The sequence below is a fragment of the Ambystoma mexicanum genome, chromosome 4q (assembly GCF_040938575.1).
Source record: "Ambystoma mexicanum isolate Mex_15411 chromosome 4q, UKY_AmexF1_1, whole genome shotgun sequence".
NCBI lineage: Eukaryota > Metazoa > Chordata > Amphibia > Caudata > Ambystomatidae > Ambystoma > Ambystoma mexicanum.
The window spans coordinates 1,241,660,352-1,241,681,213 of record NC_090928.1 but is presented as its reverse complement, the minus strand read 5'-3'; the positions used below and the strand labels follow the sequence as shown (position 1 = coordinate 1,241,681,213).

Below are 20,862 nucleotides of genomic sequence, written 5' to 3'. Positions count from 1 at the left end.
GGTCCCCTGCCTCACTGCCCGGGTTCATAAAGCGCTCAGCTTCTCTGGGGGAGGGGATTAGTTGTGGCTTGCCATCCCATGTGAAGATGAGAGCCGTAGGGAACCCCCACTGGTAGGTTGTCTTCCTCTCCCGCAGCCATTCGGTCAGTGGTTTAAGGGCTTTTCTTTTTGCGAGGGTGGCCGCAGCTAGGTCTTTGTAGAGGCGTCTCTGAAGCCAATTTCGGGGCAAGCTTCTGGCTTCGCACATGATTTCTTCCTTGACTCTATAATAGTGGCCTTCGGTAGGACATCTCGTGGAGAGGTTGTCTTCTGTTTAGCTCTGGCTCTATGGACTCTGTCCAGTTCAAGGGGGGTTTCATCTGGAAGCGTTAGAATTAAGCGGAATAAGTCGTTGACATAGGTCCCTAATTCCTCCTCGGGGATAGAGCTCGGGATTTCTCTCAGGCTGATATTATTGCGTCTTGACCTGTTTTCCGCTTCTTCTTGCTTAGTTTCGAGCGCGGCACACCTGGCCTCGAGCGCAGTGAGTCTGTCGGCCCCTTCTCCGATTTCAAAGTTTTGCTCAAAGTGTGTTGTTTCGATTTCTTCTGTTCTGGCCTCGATTTCGCCGACTCTCTTGTCTAATGATGAGATTTTGCTTTTCAGTTCTTCTGTGCCTTTATGATATTCTTTAGTGATGGCAGAGAGGAGCTCTTGGAGATCTGCCTTAGTCTCTCCTTGGGCAGGCTGTTTGGGATTTGGTTCAGCAGGTGCGCTGGAGTTTGCGTTATTGTTGCGTTCTCCCTTCTTTGGCTTCTCCCCCATGGTAATTGATAGCAGGGTGGCTATGTCGGCTTGTTTGGGGGGTTTAGAGTTTCTGGACATTATTCTATTCTTCTGCAGCCGAAGTCTGGTTCAACCCCCGTGTCAGGTAGGTCAATTTGGTTATCCGGGGGCGATCCTCCGGCTCCGACTCCGAGCCCGCACCCCAAAGGCTCCCCTGGGATGGTGTGAGTTGTATGGCGGCTCCGCTTCAGGACGCTGGATCGTGGGGTCCCGCGGCACCCCTATGCTGTTCTGGGGTCCTAGTGGGTCCCCCGCATAAGCGGAGGGTCTTCGTCCCCCAATCGGACCGTAAACCGGATGTCAGCGGTGCCCAGCTGAGTTTTCTCCCACATCGGGCAGGATGCAGGAAGGGCTGACCCCGGGGGAGATCTGCACCTGGGCGGTCCACGACCCGCCCGCTCCCACCGCCCCCACCGAGTCCACAGCCAGCGGGCAGAGGCCAGATGAACCGACCCAACTCGCCAAAAGGGAATGTCGCTATTCCTCCTGGGTCCTGTTGCTTATCTTCGGGGCTCCCTCACGAAGTGGGCCCAAAGCCCTCTGGGCCCCCCCCGCTGCCGAAGGAGAACCAGTGACCGTGGAGCCCACCCGCAGGGTTTTAAGGGCCTAAACGGAGGTGCGGCAGGTGCCGCCCTACCTCAGTCCGGATGTCAGTGTTGGGGTCAAGATGGGAGGCCACCGGGAGTTTGCTTCCACCTCCCGCGGTAGACGCGTGCTGAGAGGACGCCCGACGTCCCCAAAGCTGCTCCAGCCGCCGGCTGCGCTGGCCCGCCGGCAGAGGTGAGTAGGCGGCCAGACGTGGGCAGACCACTGGTTGAGAGAGCGGAGGGAGCCCTCACTGCACCACCCCACGATGGGCTTCCCCTGCGTTGTAGCTGGCCGCCTTCAATCGGGGCTGCGTGGCGTTGTAGTTGCCGGAGTAGTCTGGCCCGCTGAACCCAGGCGGGTCGTTGCTGGATCCCGTGCCCGACCACACCGGCTCCTGTCCGTGGGTGATCGCACCCCCCGGAAGTCACCCGTAGAACTGTCCAGAGCCGGAGCGGGGATCTCACCACCACTTTTGTCAAGTATTAACCCTCGTCCCCATGCCAGGGCTCATCGATCTGTGGGGAACGGCTCAGGTACCGTTGCTATCTGCCATCTTAGGCGCCCGTCCGGCGCCCCGCACTGCCTCATCGGAAAGCTCGATCAAACTCTGTCTCCGCGGGGTCAGGAGCGCCGAAAATGTGGCATCAGCTGCCTCAGCCTTCTGGCTCTTCGGAGCGCCGAGTGTTTGCGCAGAGAAGTTAACTTTACTGGGGCATTTTCGTTAGACACGCGGTCTCGGCCAGGAGCTCTCACCGGGCCAGACTGTCTGTCATGGTGCCAAGCCACGCCCTCACTTGCCCACGTTTTGACCACATGACAAGGCAGGGCTCCTGAACACAGCATACTCTCAAGCTTTCCCACCACAAGACTATATTTCTGTTCTCAGATATCAGGACCTTCGGTGGTTAAGTCTCTTTTCTCCAAAAAGTCTCTGCCTCCGAGTACCTGATGTGTTCAAAATAACAAACAACAAGTTCCTTTCTGCATGTATGTTGGGTGATGACTTTTCACCCCTGAATCCCCCTCTTCCGGGCTCAGGTTCACAAAAGTTCCTAGCAATATCAGGACCTCCGGTGGTTAGGTTTCCTGCTTCCGAGGGCCTGATATGTTGAAAAGAACAAACAAAAAGAAGTTCCTTTCTGATTGCACTTAGGGTGATGATTCTTTACCACTCGGTCTCCCTCTTCCGGGCTCAGACCCCTCTCCGCCTCCCTCCGTCAGGTTCATTATGGCATGTATTCAAAAAGATTTCATCTGCTACATTCACGTGTTGTTAGGTGATGCTTCTTCACCCCTGGATCCCCCTCTTCCGGGCTCAGACCCATCTCGAACGTTTGCCTCCCTCTGTCGGGTTCACTACGGCTTTTATTCCAAAACGACTTCACCAGTTGCATTCACAAGTCTTAATGTCTTTTTAAACAATCCCCTGTGGCCATCCCTCCATCGGGTTCACTACTGTCACCACATTGTTCATTGGGGCATCATGCTTCACCCCTTTATGTCAGCATCCCTCTGTCTGGTTCACTCTTGCCAACACAACGTTCCTTCTCCTTTCTCACTATGCAGGATTCATCTCCTTTAGCTTTCCAGTTACTTGCCGGTCAAAGACTTTCGACTGTACAGAGGATTTTGCTAGACCGCCTGTATGACCACTTTGATTTGCGGCTATCCTAAGGCCTTCTGGTATCGGTAGTTTCAACCATAGGTGAATTAACCAGAGTCTCTCGAGTGAGCACCCACGTGGTGCTGGACACCTCTGCAGCTGGTTTCCCCTTGAGGAGTTAACAGTTATTTGATTCCCTTAATTTGCCATTTTCAACTTTTTTTCAACACAGTTCGCTTTCTTATCGGTTCTCCCCTTGACTCACTGGCTGTGATGAACCGCTTGGCTTTTCTTGTCTCTGGAGTCAAGGACGGTACCACGGTAGCAAGCATCTCTCCCTGTCCTGATTATCAGTGGAGGAGGGCTTCATGTACCGTTGACATCTGGTGCAACACACGCTGGCTATTGTTTGCGATCTTAAGATTATTTTCACTGGGGCTTCACAGGTCTGAGTTGGAAAGGACAAGGTTGCTTCTCTCATTGTTGCCCCTTTGGTTCTTGCCAGCTTTCTCCTCCTCTTGATCTGCCGTACTGGGATAGCTGTCTCGTTGTGTGGTCTGACTTCCTCGTAGTGGGCTCTTGTGCTCCACCTTTTATCCCTGTGGGGAAGGGGAAGGTGTGCATGATTCTGGTCAATTGCTTGACTTTGCCTGGCCCTAGTGTTGGGACATGCCAGGTAAAGGGCTCTGGTGTTAGTCCGTTGTCTTTCGTGGTGTGTGAAAGTGTTTGTGTCGGAAAAGGGGGTGGGGTAGAGGTTCTGAGTATCCTACGTGGTAGGATGGGGAAAAGGTGTTATAAGAAGGGGGATAACGTGTGTCACCCTGTCAGTGTCCCACTTCCACTCCCTGAGGACCCCCCATCCAGGTGATCCTCCCTCACTGGTCCACCCAGAGGAACTGGATCCAATAGCGATGGCCGTGTCTTGGCCACCTGTATGACAGATCCCTGGGGACTAGTCAGGGAAATACCTTCAGGTTTCTCACACTTCATATTTCCATCCTATTTCTCTTTCACCATGTCTCGCCTATGTTCTGGAGCGCAATGTCCATTCTCAAGTCACTGTGTGCCTTCATCAACATTACCTTCTTCCACTACAGCACCCGGTTTTCCGTCCATTCCATTCCACTGGAACTGCTTTTCTGTACATCACTAACTCCCTCCTATCTGCGCTCCACGCTAAACTATTCTCTATTCTCATCCTCCTTGATCGCTCTGCTGCTTTCGGCACTCTTGATCACACTACTCTTCTTGACACACTTTCTGGCTCTCTCCTCTAATGGTTTTGCTTCTGTCTGTTGGGATCTTTTCCGTCTCTGGGTCTGGTATCCTCTCTCTAACTCCCTTTTGAATTTAGTGTTCCTGAAGTTTCTGTTCCTGGTCCTCTCCCTTTCTCTCTCTCTCTCTACACTACCCCATCCTCCATTATTGCTTTATTTGGCTTCTCATTTCACTTCGACACTGATGACTCTCAGATCTGTCTCATTTTCTGACACTCTTTCTTCCTGCTATCTCGTGCTGGATGCACACTGGAATTCTCTTCCCCTCTCTGTTCGATCCTCTTCTAGCTTAAAACCTTTTTGGGTACGACGTCCTTTCATCGACGTTTATTTTTCCGCGGCATTTTTTGCTGCAGATTTTTTGCCGCAAAAAAAAAAAACATTGGAAAATATGGCGGGTGGGTAGAGGGATATAATGTTTCTGGGGGCTTGGGGTGCTAGATTCTAAATAGTTGGGAAGGGTGGTTTGGGGGGTTAACCCCCCCATAAAAAAAATAAAGAAAATGTCAATGAGTTTTCGCGGCAAAAAAATCTGCAGCAAAAAATGCTGCGAAATAAAAACAAGCGATGGAATGACATGGAACCCCTTTTTGTTCTTGCTTGTACCGTCTTCTCATTTTGAAAGTGCTTTATGAAAGAATAAATACAAACGCAGATTTCTATGCAGAACGAAACCTAAGAAATGTTCAATCGACCCAAAATGTGCTATTTTAGGCCCAGCAGAAGGGACACTGGCAGGCTATTCCAAAACATGGAATTCCAACAAGAGTGGTCATTTTTCTCCATGAACATCGACTACACCCCACATCTTTTAACTTGGCAGCCAGGTAAGGGCGCTGCTGTGGGTGAGTTGACTTGCAGGGTGACCTCCTTTAATAGGACCCAGGCCTCCAGAGGAAGCCAGTGAAAGGCAACCAGAATAGGGATAAGGTGGCCCTATTCCCTGGCACCAGAATCCAGCTTGGGTGCAGCATGGCAGCTAGATTTCAGGGTTCGGAGAATGGACTTGGGGACTCCATCTAATAAAGTGCTGCTGCCTCTGTCTGTATGGTAGAAAGCTAGTGCCTGGACAGTAGATCTAAAGGAGCGGCGCAGTTTGGAAAAGGGCTGATTATGCAATGAATGAATCATGAGATTGCAATGTCAGGTTGGAGTCAACAAGAATCCCAAGCGAGTGAACCAACTCCACCAGGGTAGGTGTTATGCCATTTTCAGCCAAAGATGAAAACCTGCCTAGAGGATTTCGCAGCACATAATAGGAGAAATATTAGGGAGGCCTCTGTGACTGTGAGGCAGCCCAGTAGGTGGAGGAACTTACTCACAATAACTCTTGAAGGTAGAGCTGTGTTTCAGCTGCACACTAATGGATAAAAACACTGCAGCTGGCAGCGAGCTCTCCCCGCGGCTCCATGCATAGACCTAATAGGGAAGGAGAGGACAGACCCCTGAGGATCCCCACAACCACAGTCCATGGGCCTCATTACGACCCTGGGGGAAGACCATGGTGCTATTAGCACCATGGTCCATGCCGGTAAGTTACCGACTCTGCCATGGAGAAAGGGGGAATTACCACCCCATTACAAGGTTGGCGGGGCGGTAATTCCCCCTTCCTCCATGGCCCTTCCCCATTCCCATTTTTGCCCCATAAGCTCAATGGGAATGGGGAAGGCGCTAAGTACGGTGCCGTAATTAGCACCAAGGTCCCTTTGCGGGTCCCTACTTTAACGGCTGGTCTACACCAGCCGTTAAGGTCGGGTCCCGCAAAGGGACCTCGTAATTAGGCGCTAATAGGTTAACGCCGCCACAGCCTTTTACGGCGCCGTTAACCCATTAGCGCCTGGGTCGTATTGAGGCCCCATTTGTGGCTCGCATCTTCGCTCCTTGTTATTCACAAGTCATCGAAACCCTTTTTTGTCCAAAATCAGATTATTTTACTGTTTTCATCCTGCTCTGGCTAGTAGTTTATATTGCTAACTATATGTAGTGCCTTTTGATTGGGTGTTGTTTTACACTGTTGATTGTGATACTATTTGTATTGCTCATGTATTTAAATTATTTTGTAACTCTTATGGGCTTGTAAGTCACTGTGTACGCCCTCGGGCAAGGCTTATGCTACAGCAAGTGTTTGTTTGTTTATTTTATTTATATAGCGCTCCAGACCCGGAGGTAAAAGGGCGCTTAAGGAAGCGGTTACAAGGTGGCATATATACATTTCCATAATCCAACCAAATGGGATATGTGCAGTTTCCAATACATACATATTTACAAATTACAAACCTGATTAAGCAGTATGTCGTATACTTGGATAGCTAGCGGTAAGGAATGGGTGTTACATTTTGGTCAGTAGCCAATCAATAACATGTTTCCGAAAAATCTGAAATGACTCAATGGTTTTATGTTGAGTGGTAGAGTGTTCCAGAGTTAGGAAGCAAGTACTGAGAAGCTGGTGCCACTTGCTCTTTTTAAGGAAAATCTAGGTACTGTTAAGCATAGTGTGTTGGAGGATCTGGTGGTTCTATTGGTGGATTTTATGGTACATTTATTGGTGAGATATGGTGGGGCTAGGTGGTTTAAAGCCTTGTAAGTAAGGCAGAGGGCTTTCAAGTCTATTTTTTGTTTTATGGACAGCCACTTGCATGACTTTCTGATAGCGGAAATGTGCTCTTGCTTGGGGATGTTAAGAGCTGCTCGTAGTGCATTATTTTGGAGCACTTGAAGTTTGGAGATTATGGTTTGTTTGGCACCTAGGTACATGCTGTTGCAATAGTCCAGTTTGGACTGTATGAGGGCGCTGGCAAGAGTAAGGCAGCTATTAGGGGATAAGAAGGGTAGGCTGGCCCTGATCAGCTTGCCAGTGTAAGCAGTGGCTGAGGCAGTCATATTGATTTGTTTGGAGAGATTAGTGTTAGCATCAAGGTAAAAGCCTAGGGTTTTTACACTTTTAACAATGGGGATAGTGTTGCCATCAATTATGATGATGTTGTAACTGGGGCTCAACTTAGACAAGTTACTAGGAGAGCCAACAAGGAGAAGCTCTATCTTCTCATCGTTCAGGCATAGACCGTGTGTAGCCATCCATGCCTGAATGACGGAGAAGATTTCGTTAATCCGGGTGACGTCCATGTTGTAGTTGCCTGAGATGGGAAGGAGTATCTGGGTGTCGTCTGCATAGTTGGTGTAGGTGACACCCAGACAGTCCAGTTTGTCGAATAGAGGGTTTGTAAATATATTGTAGAGCGTGGGGGAGACGCAGGACCCTTGTGGGACTCTGCATGTGATGGGGATGGGGTCTGCTGCCGCTGTTGTGGAGAAGACCCTCATAGTTCTGTTCGCCAAAAAGGATTGTATCCATGTGGAGGCGGACAGGGAGAAGTGAGCTGCGGTGGATAAGTGGCTGCAGAGGATTTTGTGATCAACTAGATCGAACACCGCTGAGAGGTTTAGGAGAAGTAGGATGGCGGCATTACCTTTGTCCTTGATTTCATCAATCTGACTTTGAGGTCAACAAGGGCAGTTTCTGTTCCATGTTGTGGTCTGCAGCCAGATTGAGGTATACCAAGCAGTTGGTTAGATTCCAGGTGTTCTTGAATCTGGAGGTAAGCCACTCTGTCCAGTATTTTTAGCAGGAATGGTACAGTGGTGATGGGCCTGTAATTGGTGGGTATGGCCGGGTCAAGTGATTGTTTTTTTAAGAGTGGGAGAACCCAGTATTGTTTAAGGTTATTAGGGACAGAGTTGTTGGCAAAGGATAGGTTAATTAGTTTGGTGATAAAAGGGGAAAGATCTCTGGCTGCGTCTTTTATGATCTGAGCGGGACAGCTGTCTCCTTTGCAATTGGACGGTTTTAGGGAGGTGATGATTTCTTGAACTTCTAGGATGGTTACCTTTTTAAATGTGAATCCTGCATCTGTCTCGATGGGAGTTGGTATGCTGTGATTATTAGATTTGCTACTGGAGAGTTGTTGGCGCTTGTCCTCAATTTTGGTTTGAAGTCCTGCAATTTTATTGTTGAGGGCGTTTTGCATGCCAGTGCACCAAGGTTTGTCTTTCGTGCAGGTGTCTGGCGGTGGGTTGGGGTTTTCAAGTTCCTTTAGTATTTTGAAGAGTTCTTTGGTACATGAGCCTGCTTGATCTATCCTGACGTTGTAGGCATCTTTTTTAGTGAGAATTATCTCTTTTTTATACAATGAGGAAATGTTCGTCAGATTGGATTTGTTTTCAACTGATGGATTTGTTTTCCATAAGAGTTCTAACTTCGCTTTCTTTTTTCTGAGTAGCTTAAGTTCAGAGGTGTACCATGAGTTCAGATGAGCTCTTGGTTTACCTAGGCGTAACTTCAGTGGGGCGATGGTGTCAATGGCATTGGCCATGGTTTCGTTGAAGGTGTCGACCAGGAGGTTTAGATTGGCATTAGCTGGTAGTGCGTTGAGGGTGGGTAGGACCAGAGGTAGTAAGGCTTCGGCAGTAATGTTGCATTTATTTCTAGTCGGGCAGGCTGGTGCCATAGTGCACTTTATAGGTACTGCAAGATTGATGTTGATTTCAAAAGGGATGAGGTAGTGGTCTGTCCAGGTGAGAGCTTGGGGGGCCTTGCAAGAAGTATTGCAGTTGAGGGCCGCTACCCAGTCAATGGTTCTGCCCTTCTGGTGTGTGGGTGAGACACTAAATTGAGTCAAGCCGTGCTCAGTTAGGGCGTTGGCTAGTGATATGGCTGGGGCGTCATTAGGGTCACTGTAACCAAGGTTGAAGTCTCCGAGGATAATGGTTTGAGCTAGAGGTTTGGAGTTTTCAGCAATAAGTGAAGTAATGTCTTCTTCGAATGCTCCCGGGGAGCCTGGGGGATGTATATGAGGTGAAAGGAGATTGTGCTTTTGGGAGAGGTTTGAAGCTTGACTGTGAGAAGCTCGCAGGATTTGAGCGATGAGGAGGAGACTGATCTGCAATCTAATGTTGATTTAGATATGAAAGCTACACCTCCTCCCCTAGCATTGGGTCTATCGGCTCTGAGGAGAGAGTAGTTATCCGGGATAGCTAGTGATAGGTAGGGTCCTGATGCTTCGTGTACCCATGTTTCGGTTAAGGCAAGAAAGTCAAGATCGTTGGTGAGAATGATGTCTGCGATTTCAGTGGGGTGGGCGGCAAGGGATCTAAAATTAAGTAAGGCACCTTTTAGAGGGGGTAGTTGGGGTTTGTTGGGGTCCTCAGGTTTTTTGTTGGTTTTGCTGTAATTTCTGGCGAGGGTCCTACTAGTAGTGAGGGGGAGCCTAGCGCCTAGTCTAATGTTGCGTTTGGCAAGTTTAGGATTGATAGAGTGTGTAGGTTCAGGGGGCTTAGGTGTGATGAGCTTGGTGTTGCATTTGGAGTGGTCAGGCTTTGCTGGATGGCTGGGTTTATGGTGATCGGGAGAGAGGTTAAGGATGGAGTTGGCTGGGTGGCCGCTATCTTTGGGGCGTGGTGTGTCAGAGGGGTGGTTGCTGGAAGAGAAGGGTGTCAGGGAGGGTAGGACGGTGTCAGGCAGGGGAGAGGGTAGTGTCTTGGACATCCAAGTTTGGCTAGGACGTTCTTAAAGGCAACAAAACTGTTGCCACTGCAAGGTACATTATTTTGCACTATGCAGAAGGGGAACATAATGAGAATGAGCCAGGTCATCATAGTTTGCTGGGAAGCTGAGGAGTAGAGCAGTAGGACCCTTGGTACAGTGGGAGGTCAGAGTAACTCTCAAGGCTGGAATATGATAGAACTGCAACTGGATATAAAGTGGCACTCTTAAGCTGAGAAGTAGAGTGGTAGCATCTAGAGTTGGGGCAACACTCCTGGACCAAAATACAGTGATCTTGGGTAACACTTTAGCAATATAGTGCCTTGTGGCAGCATCTAGGTTTGGATCAGCACTCCTGGACCAAAATACAATGAACTTGGGTAACACTTTAGCAATATAGTGCCCTGTGGCAGCATCTAGGTTTGGATCAACACTCCTGGACCAAAATACAGTGAACCTGAGTAACACTTTAGCAATATAGGGTCCTGTGGCAGCATTTGGGTTTGGATCAGCACTCCTGGACCAAAATACAGTGAAGTTCAGGTGTCACTCTTGAGGTGAGGGATAGTAGGGCAGCATTAGGGTTTGGCGTGGCACCCTTAGGTAAGAGATAGTGATACCGTGTAATGGCACCTGTAGTAGGCAGGGACACTAAACATTACAATTGTGGCAAACAAAGTATAGGATGTCGGCTACTTCTCGCAGGTTTAGGGCTGGACGCAAGGTTATGTGTACATAAGGCGTTGTATTAGACAAAGATTTCAAGGAGCATGCATACAGTGTTTGATGTGGGTCATGGGGTCTTCTATCTTTCGCGTGAGGTGATTGTTCGTAGTACTCACGGTGCAATGTTCACGTTGTCGGGTACAGGATCGTGTATTGCCTGTGGAGCATGAGCAGCGCTCGTGAATCCGGCAACGAAGGGGCGTTCGAGCAGAGTTTTAGGGCCTGGGCTCTGGCAGTCTCTGGACAGGCTTAGGACAGGAAGCATTGGTAGCCTGGCCTTAGGAGGCGGCCCAGCTTCTCGCCTGCCGGCGAATCGCAGTTTAGATTTGAGGAAGGCTCCAGCCAATCCTCTAAGTGGTTCCCCAGGGTGTGTAGATCGAAAGGAGTCCAGAACAGTGCCCTCGAATACCCATGTCAGTGGGCAGAACAGAAATTAGCCCTCAACACTGGTAGAAGTAATGGAACTGGGATCTCAGCAGGGGAGGGGGTTGGTGGAAGTACAGTGCAACATGTGACAAGGTGTTGCGGCCGGGGCATTGCAATAGTGAAGCGACTAGTAACTAGGGCTCCTATTACAACTCTACACTTGCACAGGGACATGAATACACAACTCCTCTATATAGAATGGTGAATATGGTCGTAAAAAGTAGAGGAATGGTAAACAGAAAAAATAAAAGTAGTTTAACACCGCTCCTGACTATTCCCGCTCACTTCGATCACTGGCCCGCAAAATCCACCATATCACACGTCTCTTAGCGAGAGAGCCAACGGCAGCAGCGGGCAGGTGCCCTACCCATCAGCAATGCAGAGAATACCGTGCATCACCTGTCTCTGTGCCATGCCTAGGACGTCGACCCGACTGATGGGTCCCGAGAAGGCCTTTGCAGTCATATGGGGTTTAAACTGGAGGGACACCCATCTTCTCAATAACCCATCCCAAAAAAGGGAGACTGTAGCCGGGGCGACAGTTCCTCAAAGCCCCAGCATCTGCATTAGCCTTCCTGTTTAGAAGGGTGGGGGAAATGGGGCCTGGTTTCAGGAAACCAAGAATTAGGCTACACAAAAGCAGGGCAGGAAACTGCCAGTCTCAAATCTCCCATTCCGTGTCTGGCTTACCCCAGCCCCTTTCCCAACCAATTCACATCATTTGTTAACTTATTTTACTGTGGTCTAATTATGGTACAACATGTTTACAGACATGGCAGACACTAAAAGAGCTCGCCAAGTAGCATGTTTATCACTAAATCACCATTTGTGGTTGATGTGATTGTTTTCTGAAACATTTCGTCAGGATTGCAAGCCTTTGGCTCTGATGCCATTCGTTTAGCGCCTTTCCTTTGTAGGCAGTTTGCAAAAGCAAATGCAGAAAAGCTAGGTAAATTATTTAAAAACTTCTTTTCATGTAGGGTCAGGCGCAGGGATGGCCCAGGACTCCTCTGGAGGGACATTGTCTGGCACCGAGGGTTCCCCAGCAGGTGCTTGAGGCCCATGTCTGAGGGCAGTGTTAGGAAACCCACCTGCTTCTGTGCCCCCGCCCTCCTTCCCAGGTGTCTTACAAATGGCTTGTGCGCCCATGAATTGATTTTTGGAAGTGATGTATTTTTTGGAACATTGCGCCCTGGCTCCTCTTGTTTTGGGGGCGGCAGTCCTTATGTCTACCAGTGCTGCTCTCTCCTACATACCAATGCTACCCAGTATGGGAAATACTGCAGGGAAACCTTGTTTCCCCTGTATTTGCATTAAGTTTAAGTGACACTTTTCAGTGCAACACTGGTAGGCCGGTGTTAGTGGAACCTCTTTTATACATTTCTGGGTGCCATATGGTGCCCCTGTGTATTTTTACCGCAAGGTAACCATTTTTCCAGAATAGTGGTGCAAGGAGAGAGAGAGAGAGAGAGAGAGAAAGAAAAAAAAGACCGCCTGCGCCTGCCCACTTGTGTTTGGATGCCATGCGTGAGAGTGGTCAAGTCTCGTCATGTTTGATCTATGGACCTTCGATCAAGTTGTGTATTTCCAAGGTCTGACCGAGCAGACCCAGACAACCGCTCTCTAGCTAGAATCACTGACTCTAGTGCTTAATGACCAACTAAATTCCTGTTTTCCCTGCAGATCCTTCTGGACATGGTGGAGAATTATCCCACAGCCCTACGGATGCTGATCCTCGCAGAGAATGACATCAGCATGGACCTTCAACAGCAGATCTCAGACCTGTTGTCTGAGGCCGAGGAAGAGGAGGAAAGTGATGCCCGGGAGCAGGAAGGCCAGGGGAGGGAGAAGCGCCCCTGGATCGCACAACGGAAAAGTAAGGTGGCCAAGGCAAAGCCTCGGCTATAGCCCCTGTGGGGTTGGGTGATGATAGTAGAGGATAAAGGAAAGTATTTAAGTGTCAGTATACATGCATCTGTCCCTTAAGCACCAGATTGCCATAAGAGAGCGCTGCTGGCTAAGTACACGCTACTCTGGTTACACAGTTTCCTTGGTAAAGCAGAAGTATCTACAGTAATACAGGCTATTGGCTATGCACATAATACTCGGGTTATGCAGTCCTCTAAGCACAGGTCTCTCCAGTAATCTTACCATTAGTTATGCACATAGTACTCGGGTTAAGCAGTCCTCTTGGTTAAGTACAGGTCTCTCCAGCCATACGACCTTTGGTTGTGCACAAAGTACTCGGGTTATGCAGTCCTTTTGGTTAAGCACAGGTCTCTCCAGCCATACGACCTTTGGTTGTGCAGATAGTACTCAGGTTAAGCAGTCCTCTTGGTTAAGCACAAGTCTCTCTAGCCATATGACATTGGGTTGTGCACATACTACTCGGGTTAAGCAGTCCTCTTGGTTAAGCACAGGTCTCTCCAGCCATATGACCTTTGGTTGTGCACATAGTGCTCTGGTTATGCAGTCCTCTTGGTTAAGCACAGGTCTCTGCAGTAATATAACCTTTGGTTATGCACATAGTGCTCTGGTTATGCAGTCCTCTTGGCTAAGCACAGGTCTCTCCAGTAATATAACCTTTGGTTATGCACATAGTACTCATGTTAAGCAGTCCTCTTGGTTAAGCACAGGTCTCTCCAGCCCTATGACCTTTGGTTGTGCACATAGTACTCGGGTTAAGTAGTCCTCTTGGTTAAGCACAGGTCTCTGCAGCCATACGACCTTTGGTTGTGCACATAGTACTCGGGTTAAGCAGTCCTCTTGGTTAAGCACAGGTCTCTCCAGCCATATGACATTTGGTTGTGCACATAGTACTCTGGTTTAGCAGTCCTCTTGATTAAGCACAGGTCTCTCCAGCCCTATGACCTTTGGTTGTGCACATAGTACTCGGGTTAAGTAGTCCTCTTGGTTAAGCACAGGTCTCTGCAGCCATACGACCTTTGGTTGTGCACATAGTACTCGGATTAAGCAGTCCTATTGGTTAAGCACAGGTCTCTCCAGCCATATGACCTTTGGTTGTGCACATAGTAATCGGGTTAAGCAGTCCTCTTGGTTAAGAGCAGGTCTCTCCAGCCCTATGACCTTTGGTTGTGTGCACATACTACTTTGGTTATGCAGTCCTCTTGGTTAATCACATGTCTCTCCAGCCATACGACCTTTGGTTGTGCACATAGTACTCGGGTTATGCAGTCCTCTTGGTTAAGCACAGGTCTCTCCAGTAATATAACCTTTGGTTATGCACATAGTACTCAGGTTAAGCAGTCCTCTTGGTTAAGCACAGGTCTCTCCAGCCCTATGACCTTTGGTTGTGCACATAGTACTCGGGTTAAGCAGTCCTCTTGGTTAAGCACAGGTCTCTCCAGCCCTATGACCTTTGGTTGTGCACATAGTACTCGGGTTAAGCGATCCTCTTGGTTAAGCACATGTCTTGCCAGCCCTACGACCTTTGGTTGTGCACATAGTAAGCAGTCCTCTTGGTTAAGCACAGGTCTCTCCAGCCATACGACCTTTGGTTGTGCACATAGTACTCGGGTTAAGCAGTCCTCTTGGTTAAGCACAGGTCTCTCCAGCCATACGACCTTTGGTTGTGCACATAGTACTCGGGTTATGCAGTCCTCTTGGTTAAGCACAGGTCTCTGCAGTAATATAACCTTTGGTTATGCACATAGTGCTTTGGTTATGCAGTCCTCTTGGCTAAGCACAGGTCTCTCCAGTAATATAACCTTTGGTTATCCACATAGTACTCAGGTTAAGCAGTCCTCTTGGTTAAGCACAGGTCTCTCCAGCCCCATGACCTTTGGTTGTGAACATAGTACTCGGGTTAAGCACAGGTCTCTCCAGCCATATGACCTTTGGTTGTGCACATAGTACTCTGGTTAAGCAGTCCTCTTGGTTAAGCACAGGTCTCTCCAGCCCTATGACCTCTGGTTGTGCACATAGTACCAAGGTTAAGCTGTCCTCTTGGTTAAGCACAGGTCTCTCCAGCCCTACGACCTTTCGCTGTGCACATAGTACTCGGGTTAAGCGGTCCTCTTGGTTAAGCACAGGTCTCTCCAGCCATACGACCTTTGGTTGTGCACATAGTACTCGGGTTAAGCAGTCCTCTTGGTTAAGCACAGGTCTCTCCAGCCATACGACCTTTGGTTGTGCACATAGTACTCGGGTTATGCAGTACTCTTGGTTAAGCACAGGTCTCTCCAGCCATATGACCTTTGGTTGTGCACATAGTACTCGGGTTAAGCAGTCCTCTTGGTTAAGCACAGGTCTCTCCAGCCATATGACCTTGGGTTGTGCACATACTACTCGGGTTAAGCAGTCCTCTTGGTTAAGCACATGTCTCTCCAGCCATACGACCTTTGGTTGTGCACACAGTACTCGGGTTATGCAGTCCTCTTGGTTAAGCACAGGTCCCTGCAGTAATATGACCTTTGCTTATGCACATAGTACTCTGGTTAAGCAGTCCTCTTGGTTAAGCACAGGTCTCTCCAGCCCTATGACCTTTGGTTGTGCACATAGTACTTTGGTTATGCAGTCCTCTTGTTTAATCACATGTCTCTTGAAGGCATGCGTCCCCAACCAGCACGATCCTCCCCGCAATGAGAGACAATAAAGGACTCTCCCAAATCGGGAATAAAGCCAGGACAGAGTGCGGGTGAGCTTAAATGGGAGTTTATCGATTAGAATAGGGCATGCAAAGAACTCTGCAAAACTCCGAGAGCGCTCTGTCTGACAATAGCAAAGACAGGCGTATATATTTACAAAAAACGTCATAAGAACCTACACACAATAGGGGGCACAAGTTCAATGGGATTGGGTGGCGACGACTAACTATAGGTGCTGCTGCGATGTGGTTGGCTTTGGCTGGAAGACGTCACTGGTCAGCCTCGCGGATTGGGCTGGGCCTGGCAGGTTGGCTGGGTTCATCCGGGCGGTGTTGTTGTGCCATCGTGGCCAGTGTCAGAGATGAATGTCCTTTCCTGACTTATTTGCCCTGGGCCATGCACACCGCAGTCATTCAGTCATTGCAATATTATCTTCTTTAGTAAATCTTCCAATAGGTTATTCTACAGGTTAATGCAACACAGGAGGAATGTACCTTGTGAGGGGTCTGGAGGTAATACGTCAGGACATGGTTACCAGTGTCCTGTTGACCGGGGCCATAGGTCGAGGGGCTAAGCTTCAGGGCCTGGGACGGGCGGTACAGGTCTTTCTGCCTTGTTAGAAGTTGTTATGGATGTTCCGCTGTGTGTTGTCAAAGTGTTGGGTGTCCTGATTGCACAGGGCCATAAGTCTAAGATGATCCGGTGGGTTGTGGGGCTTACGGGGGGGCGCCTTTTGGAAGCGTGTGTTCAGGCAGAGGTTTACTGCTGTGCTGTAAATAATGCAGGTGGCGGGCCGCGGCCTTGGGTGCTGCAGAGGGGGCTACAAATCTTTGAAGCGGCTCCAGTCTGGTTGGGGGAGGCGGAGTAGCGCAGCGCGGGCCTCTGCTCTCATGCCTTGGCAGCCTTCGCAGGGTGGGAGGGGGAATGGCCTTGCACGTATTTCACAAAGGTATCTCCCTCGTGTGTTGCCGATTTTAGGTAAAAACTTCACAAACATTTGACCACTCTATAATACTTATTCAAATCATTTTGAAACATGCATTTAAACTTTGCTGGATGTGTCTCGATTATACCCAGTCTGAGCACCTTATTCATTCACTATGTTTTAACAACTACAGTATTTAGTTATATGCATATACATTTGCAGTGAGTGAGGTAGTATTAGGGTTGGTGGAGTACATAGAAAGTAACCCGCCACTGTACGTGGCGGAGGTGGCACATGAGGGGCCTAGACATACACGTGTGACGAGTGCACTCTCGCACACTCTTCACATGTGTCCTTGGTATGGTTACATTCGTTTTCTTGTGTACTCTAGCAGCATCAGTTCAGTTGTGGTGCGGGACCGCGGGGCGTGGGGCTTTCAGTGATACTTATGAAGAATAATCCCCCGGAAATGCTTTTATCATTTGCACACCCCTGCAGGGGTGTGGGTCCTTCACGGCTGGTGTCATGTACGATAATTACACAATTTCACACATTTCTTTAGTAAGAGTGGTTGTATGGAGAGGATACATGTGTTAAAAAGTGGTTTCTTACATTTATATTTGGGTACCTGTCTGCTTTCAGGAGATGACCATTCTACAGATCTTCCCATCGCCCAGGCCTTGCTGACCGGGTCATTGTGGGAGCAGCGATACACTGCGGAAGGTGAACTGTTACACTGTTAATGTATTACGCTAGATCATGCCCGTCTTGTTCGTGGGAACGGGCTTGCAGCGGATCTACCATGGTGCTGCGGAGACAGGGAGGACTGAAACTTTCCGGAGGTGGGGGCCGCGCTACAGCGCGCTGAGCTCACACCATCTTTAGCAAACAAGAAATAGTTTCTGAGGCCTAGCTAAATTTAATACGTGCGGGCAATGTCTTCAGCAGGTGAGCCATCCACCACCTGGGCCCTGGTGGTAGGAGGGAACGCCCGATGAGCCATGGCCCTCACCCGGGGTGGAGATGTAGGCAAGGGGGGGGTCTTTTGGACCACTCCTCCCCTACACTCTCCAGCCATATGACGTTTGGTTGTGCACATAGGGCTCTGGTTATGCAGTCCTCTTGGCTAAGCACAGGTCTCTCCAGTAATATAACCTTTGGTTGTGCACATAGTACTCGGGTATGCAATCCTCTTGGTTAAGCACAGGTCTCTGCAGTAATATAACCTTTAGTTATGCACATAGTGCTCTCGTTATGCAGTCCTCTTGGCTAAGCACAGGTCTCTCCAGTAATATAACCTTTGGTTATGCACATAGTACTCATGTTAAGCAGTCCTCTTGGTTAAGCACAGGTCTCTCCAGCCCTATGAGTTTTGGTTGTGCACATAGTACTCGGTTAAGCAGTCCTCTTGGTTAAGCACAGGTCTCTCCAGCCATATGACCTCTGGTTGTGCACATAGTGCTCTGGTTATGCAGTCCTCTTGGCTAAGCACATGTCTCTCCAGTAATATAACCGTTGGTTATGCACATAGTACTCAGGTTAAGCAGTCCTCTTGGTTAAGCACAGGTCTTTCCAGCCCTATGACCTTTGGTTGTGCACATAGTACTCTGGTTAAGCAGTCCTCTTGGTTAAGCACTGGTCTCTCCAGCCCTATGACCTTTGGTTGTGCACATAGTACTCGGGTTAAGCGGTTCGCTTGGTTAAGCACAGGTCTCTCCAGCCCTGCGGCCTTTGGTTGTGCACATAGTACTCGGGTTAAGCGGTCCTCTTGGTTAAGCACAGGTCTCTCCAGCCATACGACCTTTCGTTGTGCACATAGTACTCGGGTTAAGCAGTCCTCGTGGTTAAGCACAGGTCTCTCCAGCCATACGACCTTTGGTTGTGCACATAGTACTCGGGTTATGCAGTCCTCTTGGTTAAGCACAGGTCTCTGCAGTAATATAACCTTTAGTTATGCACATAGTGCTCTCGTTATGCAGTCCTCTTGGTTAAGCACAGGTCTCTCCAGCCATACGACCTTTGGTTGTGCACATAGTGTTCTGGTTATGCAGTCCTCTTGGCTAAGCACAGGTCTCTCCAGTAATATAACCTTTGGTTATCCACATAGTACTCAGGTTAAGCAGTCCTCTTGGTTAAGCACAGGTCTCTCCAGCCATACGACCTTTGGTTGTGCACAAAGTACTCGGGTTAAGCAGTCCTCTTGGCTAAGCACAAGTCTCTCCAGCCATATGACCTTTGGTTGTGCACAAAGTACTCGGGTTATGCAGTCCTCTTGGCTAAGCACAAGTCTCTCCAGCCTTATGACCTTTGGTTGTGCACATACTACTCGGGTTAAGCAGTCCTCTTGGTTAAGCACAGGTCTCTCCAGCCATATGACTTTTGGTTGTGCACATAGTGCTCTGGTTATGCAGTCCTCTTGGCTAAGCACAGGTCTCTTAAGTAATATAACCTTTGGTTATGCACATAGTACTCAGGTTAAGCAGTCCTCTTGGTTAAGCACATGTCTCTCCAGCCCTATGACCTTTGGTTGTGCAGATAGTACTCGGGTTAAGCGGTCCTCTTGGTTAAGCACAGGTCTCTCCAGCCCTACGACCTTTGGTTGTGCACATAGTACTCGGGTTAAGCAGTCCTCTTGGTTAAGCACAGGTCTCTCCAGCCATACGACCTTTGGTTGTGCACATAGTACTCGGGTTAAGCAGTCCTCTTGGTTAAGCACAGGTCTCTCCACCCATACGACCTTTGGTTGTGCACATAGTACTCGGGTTATGCAGTCCTCTTTCTTAAGCACAGGTATCTCCAGCCATACGACCTTTGGTTGTGCACATAGTACTCGGGTTATGCAGTCCTCTTGGTTAAGCACAGGTCTCTGCAGTAATATAACCTTTAGATATGCACATAGTGCTCTCGTTATGCAGTCCTCTTGGCTAAGCACAGGTCTCTCCAGTAATATAACCTTTGGTTATGCACATAGTACTCGTGTTATGCGGTCCTCTTGGTTAAGCACAGGTCTCTCCAGCCATACGACCTTTGGTTGTGCACATAGTGTTCTGGTTATGCAGTCCTCTTGGCTAAGCACAGGTCTCTCCAGTAATATAACCTTTGGTTATCCACATAGTACTCGGGTTAAGCAGTCCTCTTGGTTAAGCACAGGTCTCTCCAGCCATACGACCTTTGGTTGTGCACATAGTACTCGGATTAAGCAGTCCTCTTGATTAAGCACATGTCTCTCCAGCCATATGACCTTTGGTTGTGCACATAGTACTCTGGTTAAGCAGTCCTCTTGGTTAAGCACAGGTCTCTCCAGCCCTATGACCTTTGGTTGTGCACATAGTGCTCTGGTTATGCAGTCCTCTTGGCTAAGCAAAGGTCTCTCCAGCCTTATGACCTTTGGTTGTGCATATACTACTCGGGTTAAGCAGTCCACTTGGTTAAGCACAGGTCTCTCCAGCCATATGACCTTTGGTTATGCACATAGTACTCAGGTTAAGCAGTCCTCTTGGTTAAGCACATGTCTCTCCAGCCCTATGACCTTTGGTTGTGCAGATAGTACTCGGGTTAAGCGGTCCTCTTGGTTAAGCACAGGTCTCTCCAGCCCTACGACCTTTGGTTGTGCACATAGTACTCGGGTTAAGCAGTCCTCTTGGTTAAGCACAGGTCTCTCCACCCATACGACCTTTGGTTGTGCACATAGTACTCGGGTTATGCAGTCCTCTTACGCACAGGTATCTCCAGCCATACGACCTTTGGTTGTGCACATAGTACTCGGGTTAAGCAGTCCTCTAGGTTAAGCACAGGTCTCTCCAGCCATACGACCTTGGGTTAAGCAGTCCTCTTGGTTAAGCACAGGTCTCTCCAGCCATATGACCTTTGGTTGTTCACATAGTACTCGGGTTATGCAGTCCTCTTGGTTAAGCACGGGTCTCTCCAGCCATATGACCTTTGGTTGTGCACATAGTACTCGGGTTAAGCAGTCCTCTTGGTTAAGCACAGGTCTCTCCAGCCATATGACCTTTGGTTGTGCACATAGTACTCGGGTGAAGCAGTCCTCTTGGTTAAGCACAGGTCTCTCCAGCCCTATGACCTTTGGTTGTGCACATAGTACTCGGGTTAAGCAGTCCTCTTGGTTAAGCACAGGTCTCTCCAGCCATATGACCTTTGGTTGTTTACATGGTACTCGGGTTAAGCAGTCCTCTTGGTTAAGCACAGGTCTCTCCAGCCATATGACCTTTGGTTGTGCACATAGTACTCGGGTGAAGCAGTCCTCTTGGTTAAGCACAGGTCTTTCCAGCCATATGACCTTTGGTTGTGCACATAGTACTCGGGTTAAGCAGTCCTCTTGGTTAAGC

The 20,862-nt window shown here is 49.0% G+C and overlaps 1 protein-coding gene across 3 annotated transcripts in view; it reads left to right on the top strand.

Annotated features, from left to right (window-relative positions):
- LRRC73 (leucine rich repeat containing 73) overlaps positions 1-20,862 on the top strand; it is a 206,615-nt gene that overhangs the window by 163,982 nt on the left and 21,771 nt on the right. For 2 of the 3 annotated variants that reach the window (XM_069608814.1, XM_069608812.1), the window contains exons 5-6: positions 12,668-12,860; positions 17,159-17,239. In XM_069608814.1, coding sequence (XP_069464915.1) covers positions 12,668-12,860; positions 17,159-17,239 — 274 coding nt within the window. The remainder of the gene's footprint in view (positions 1-12,667; positions 12,861-17,158; positions 17,240-20,862) is intronic. The other variant, XM_069608813.1, reaches the window with a different exon arrangement.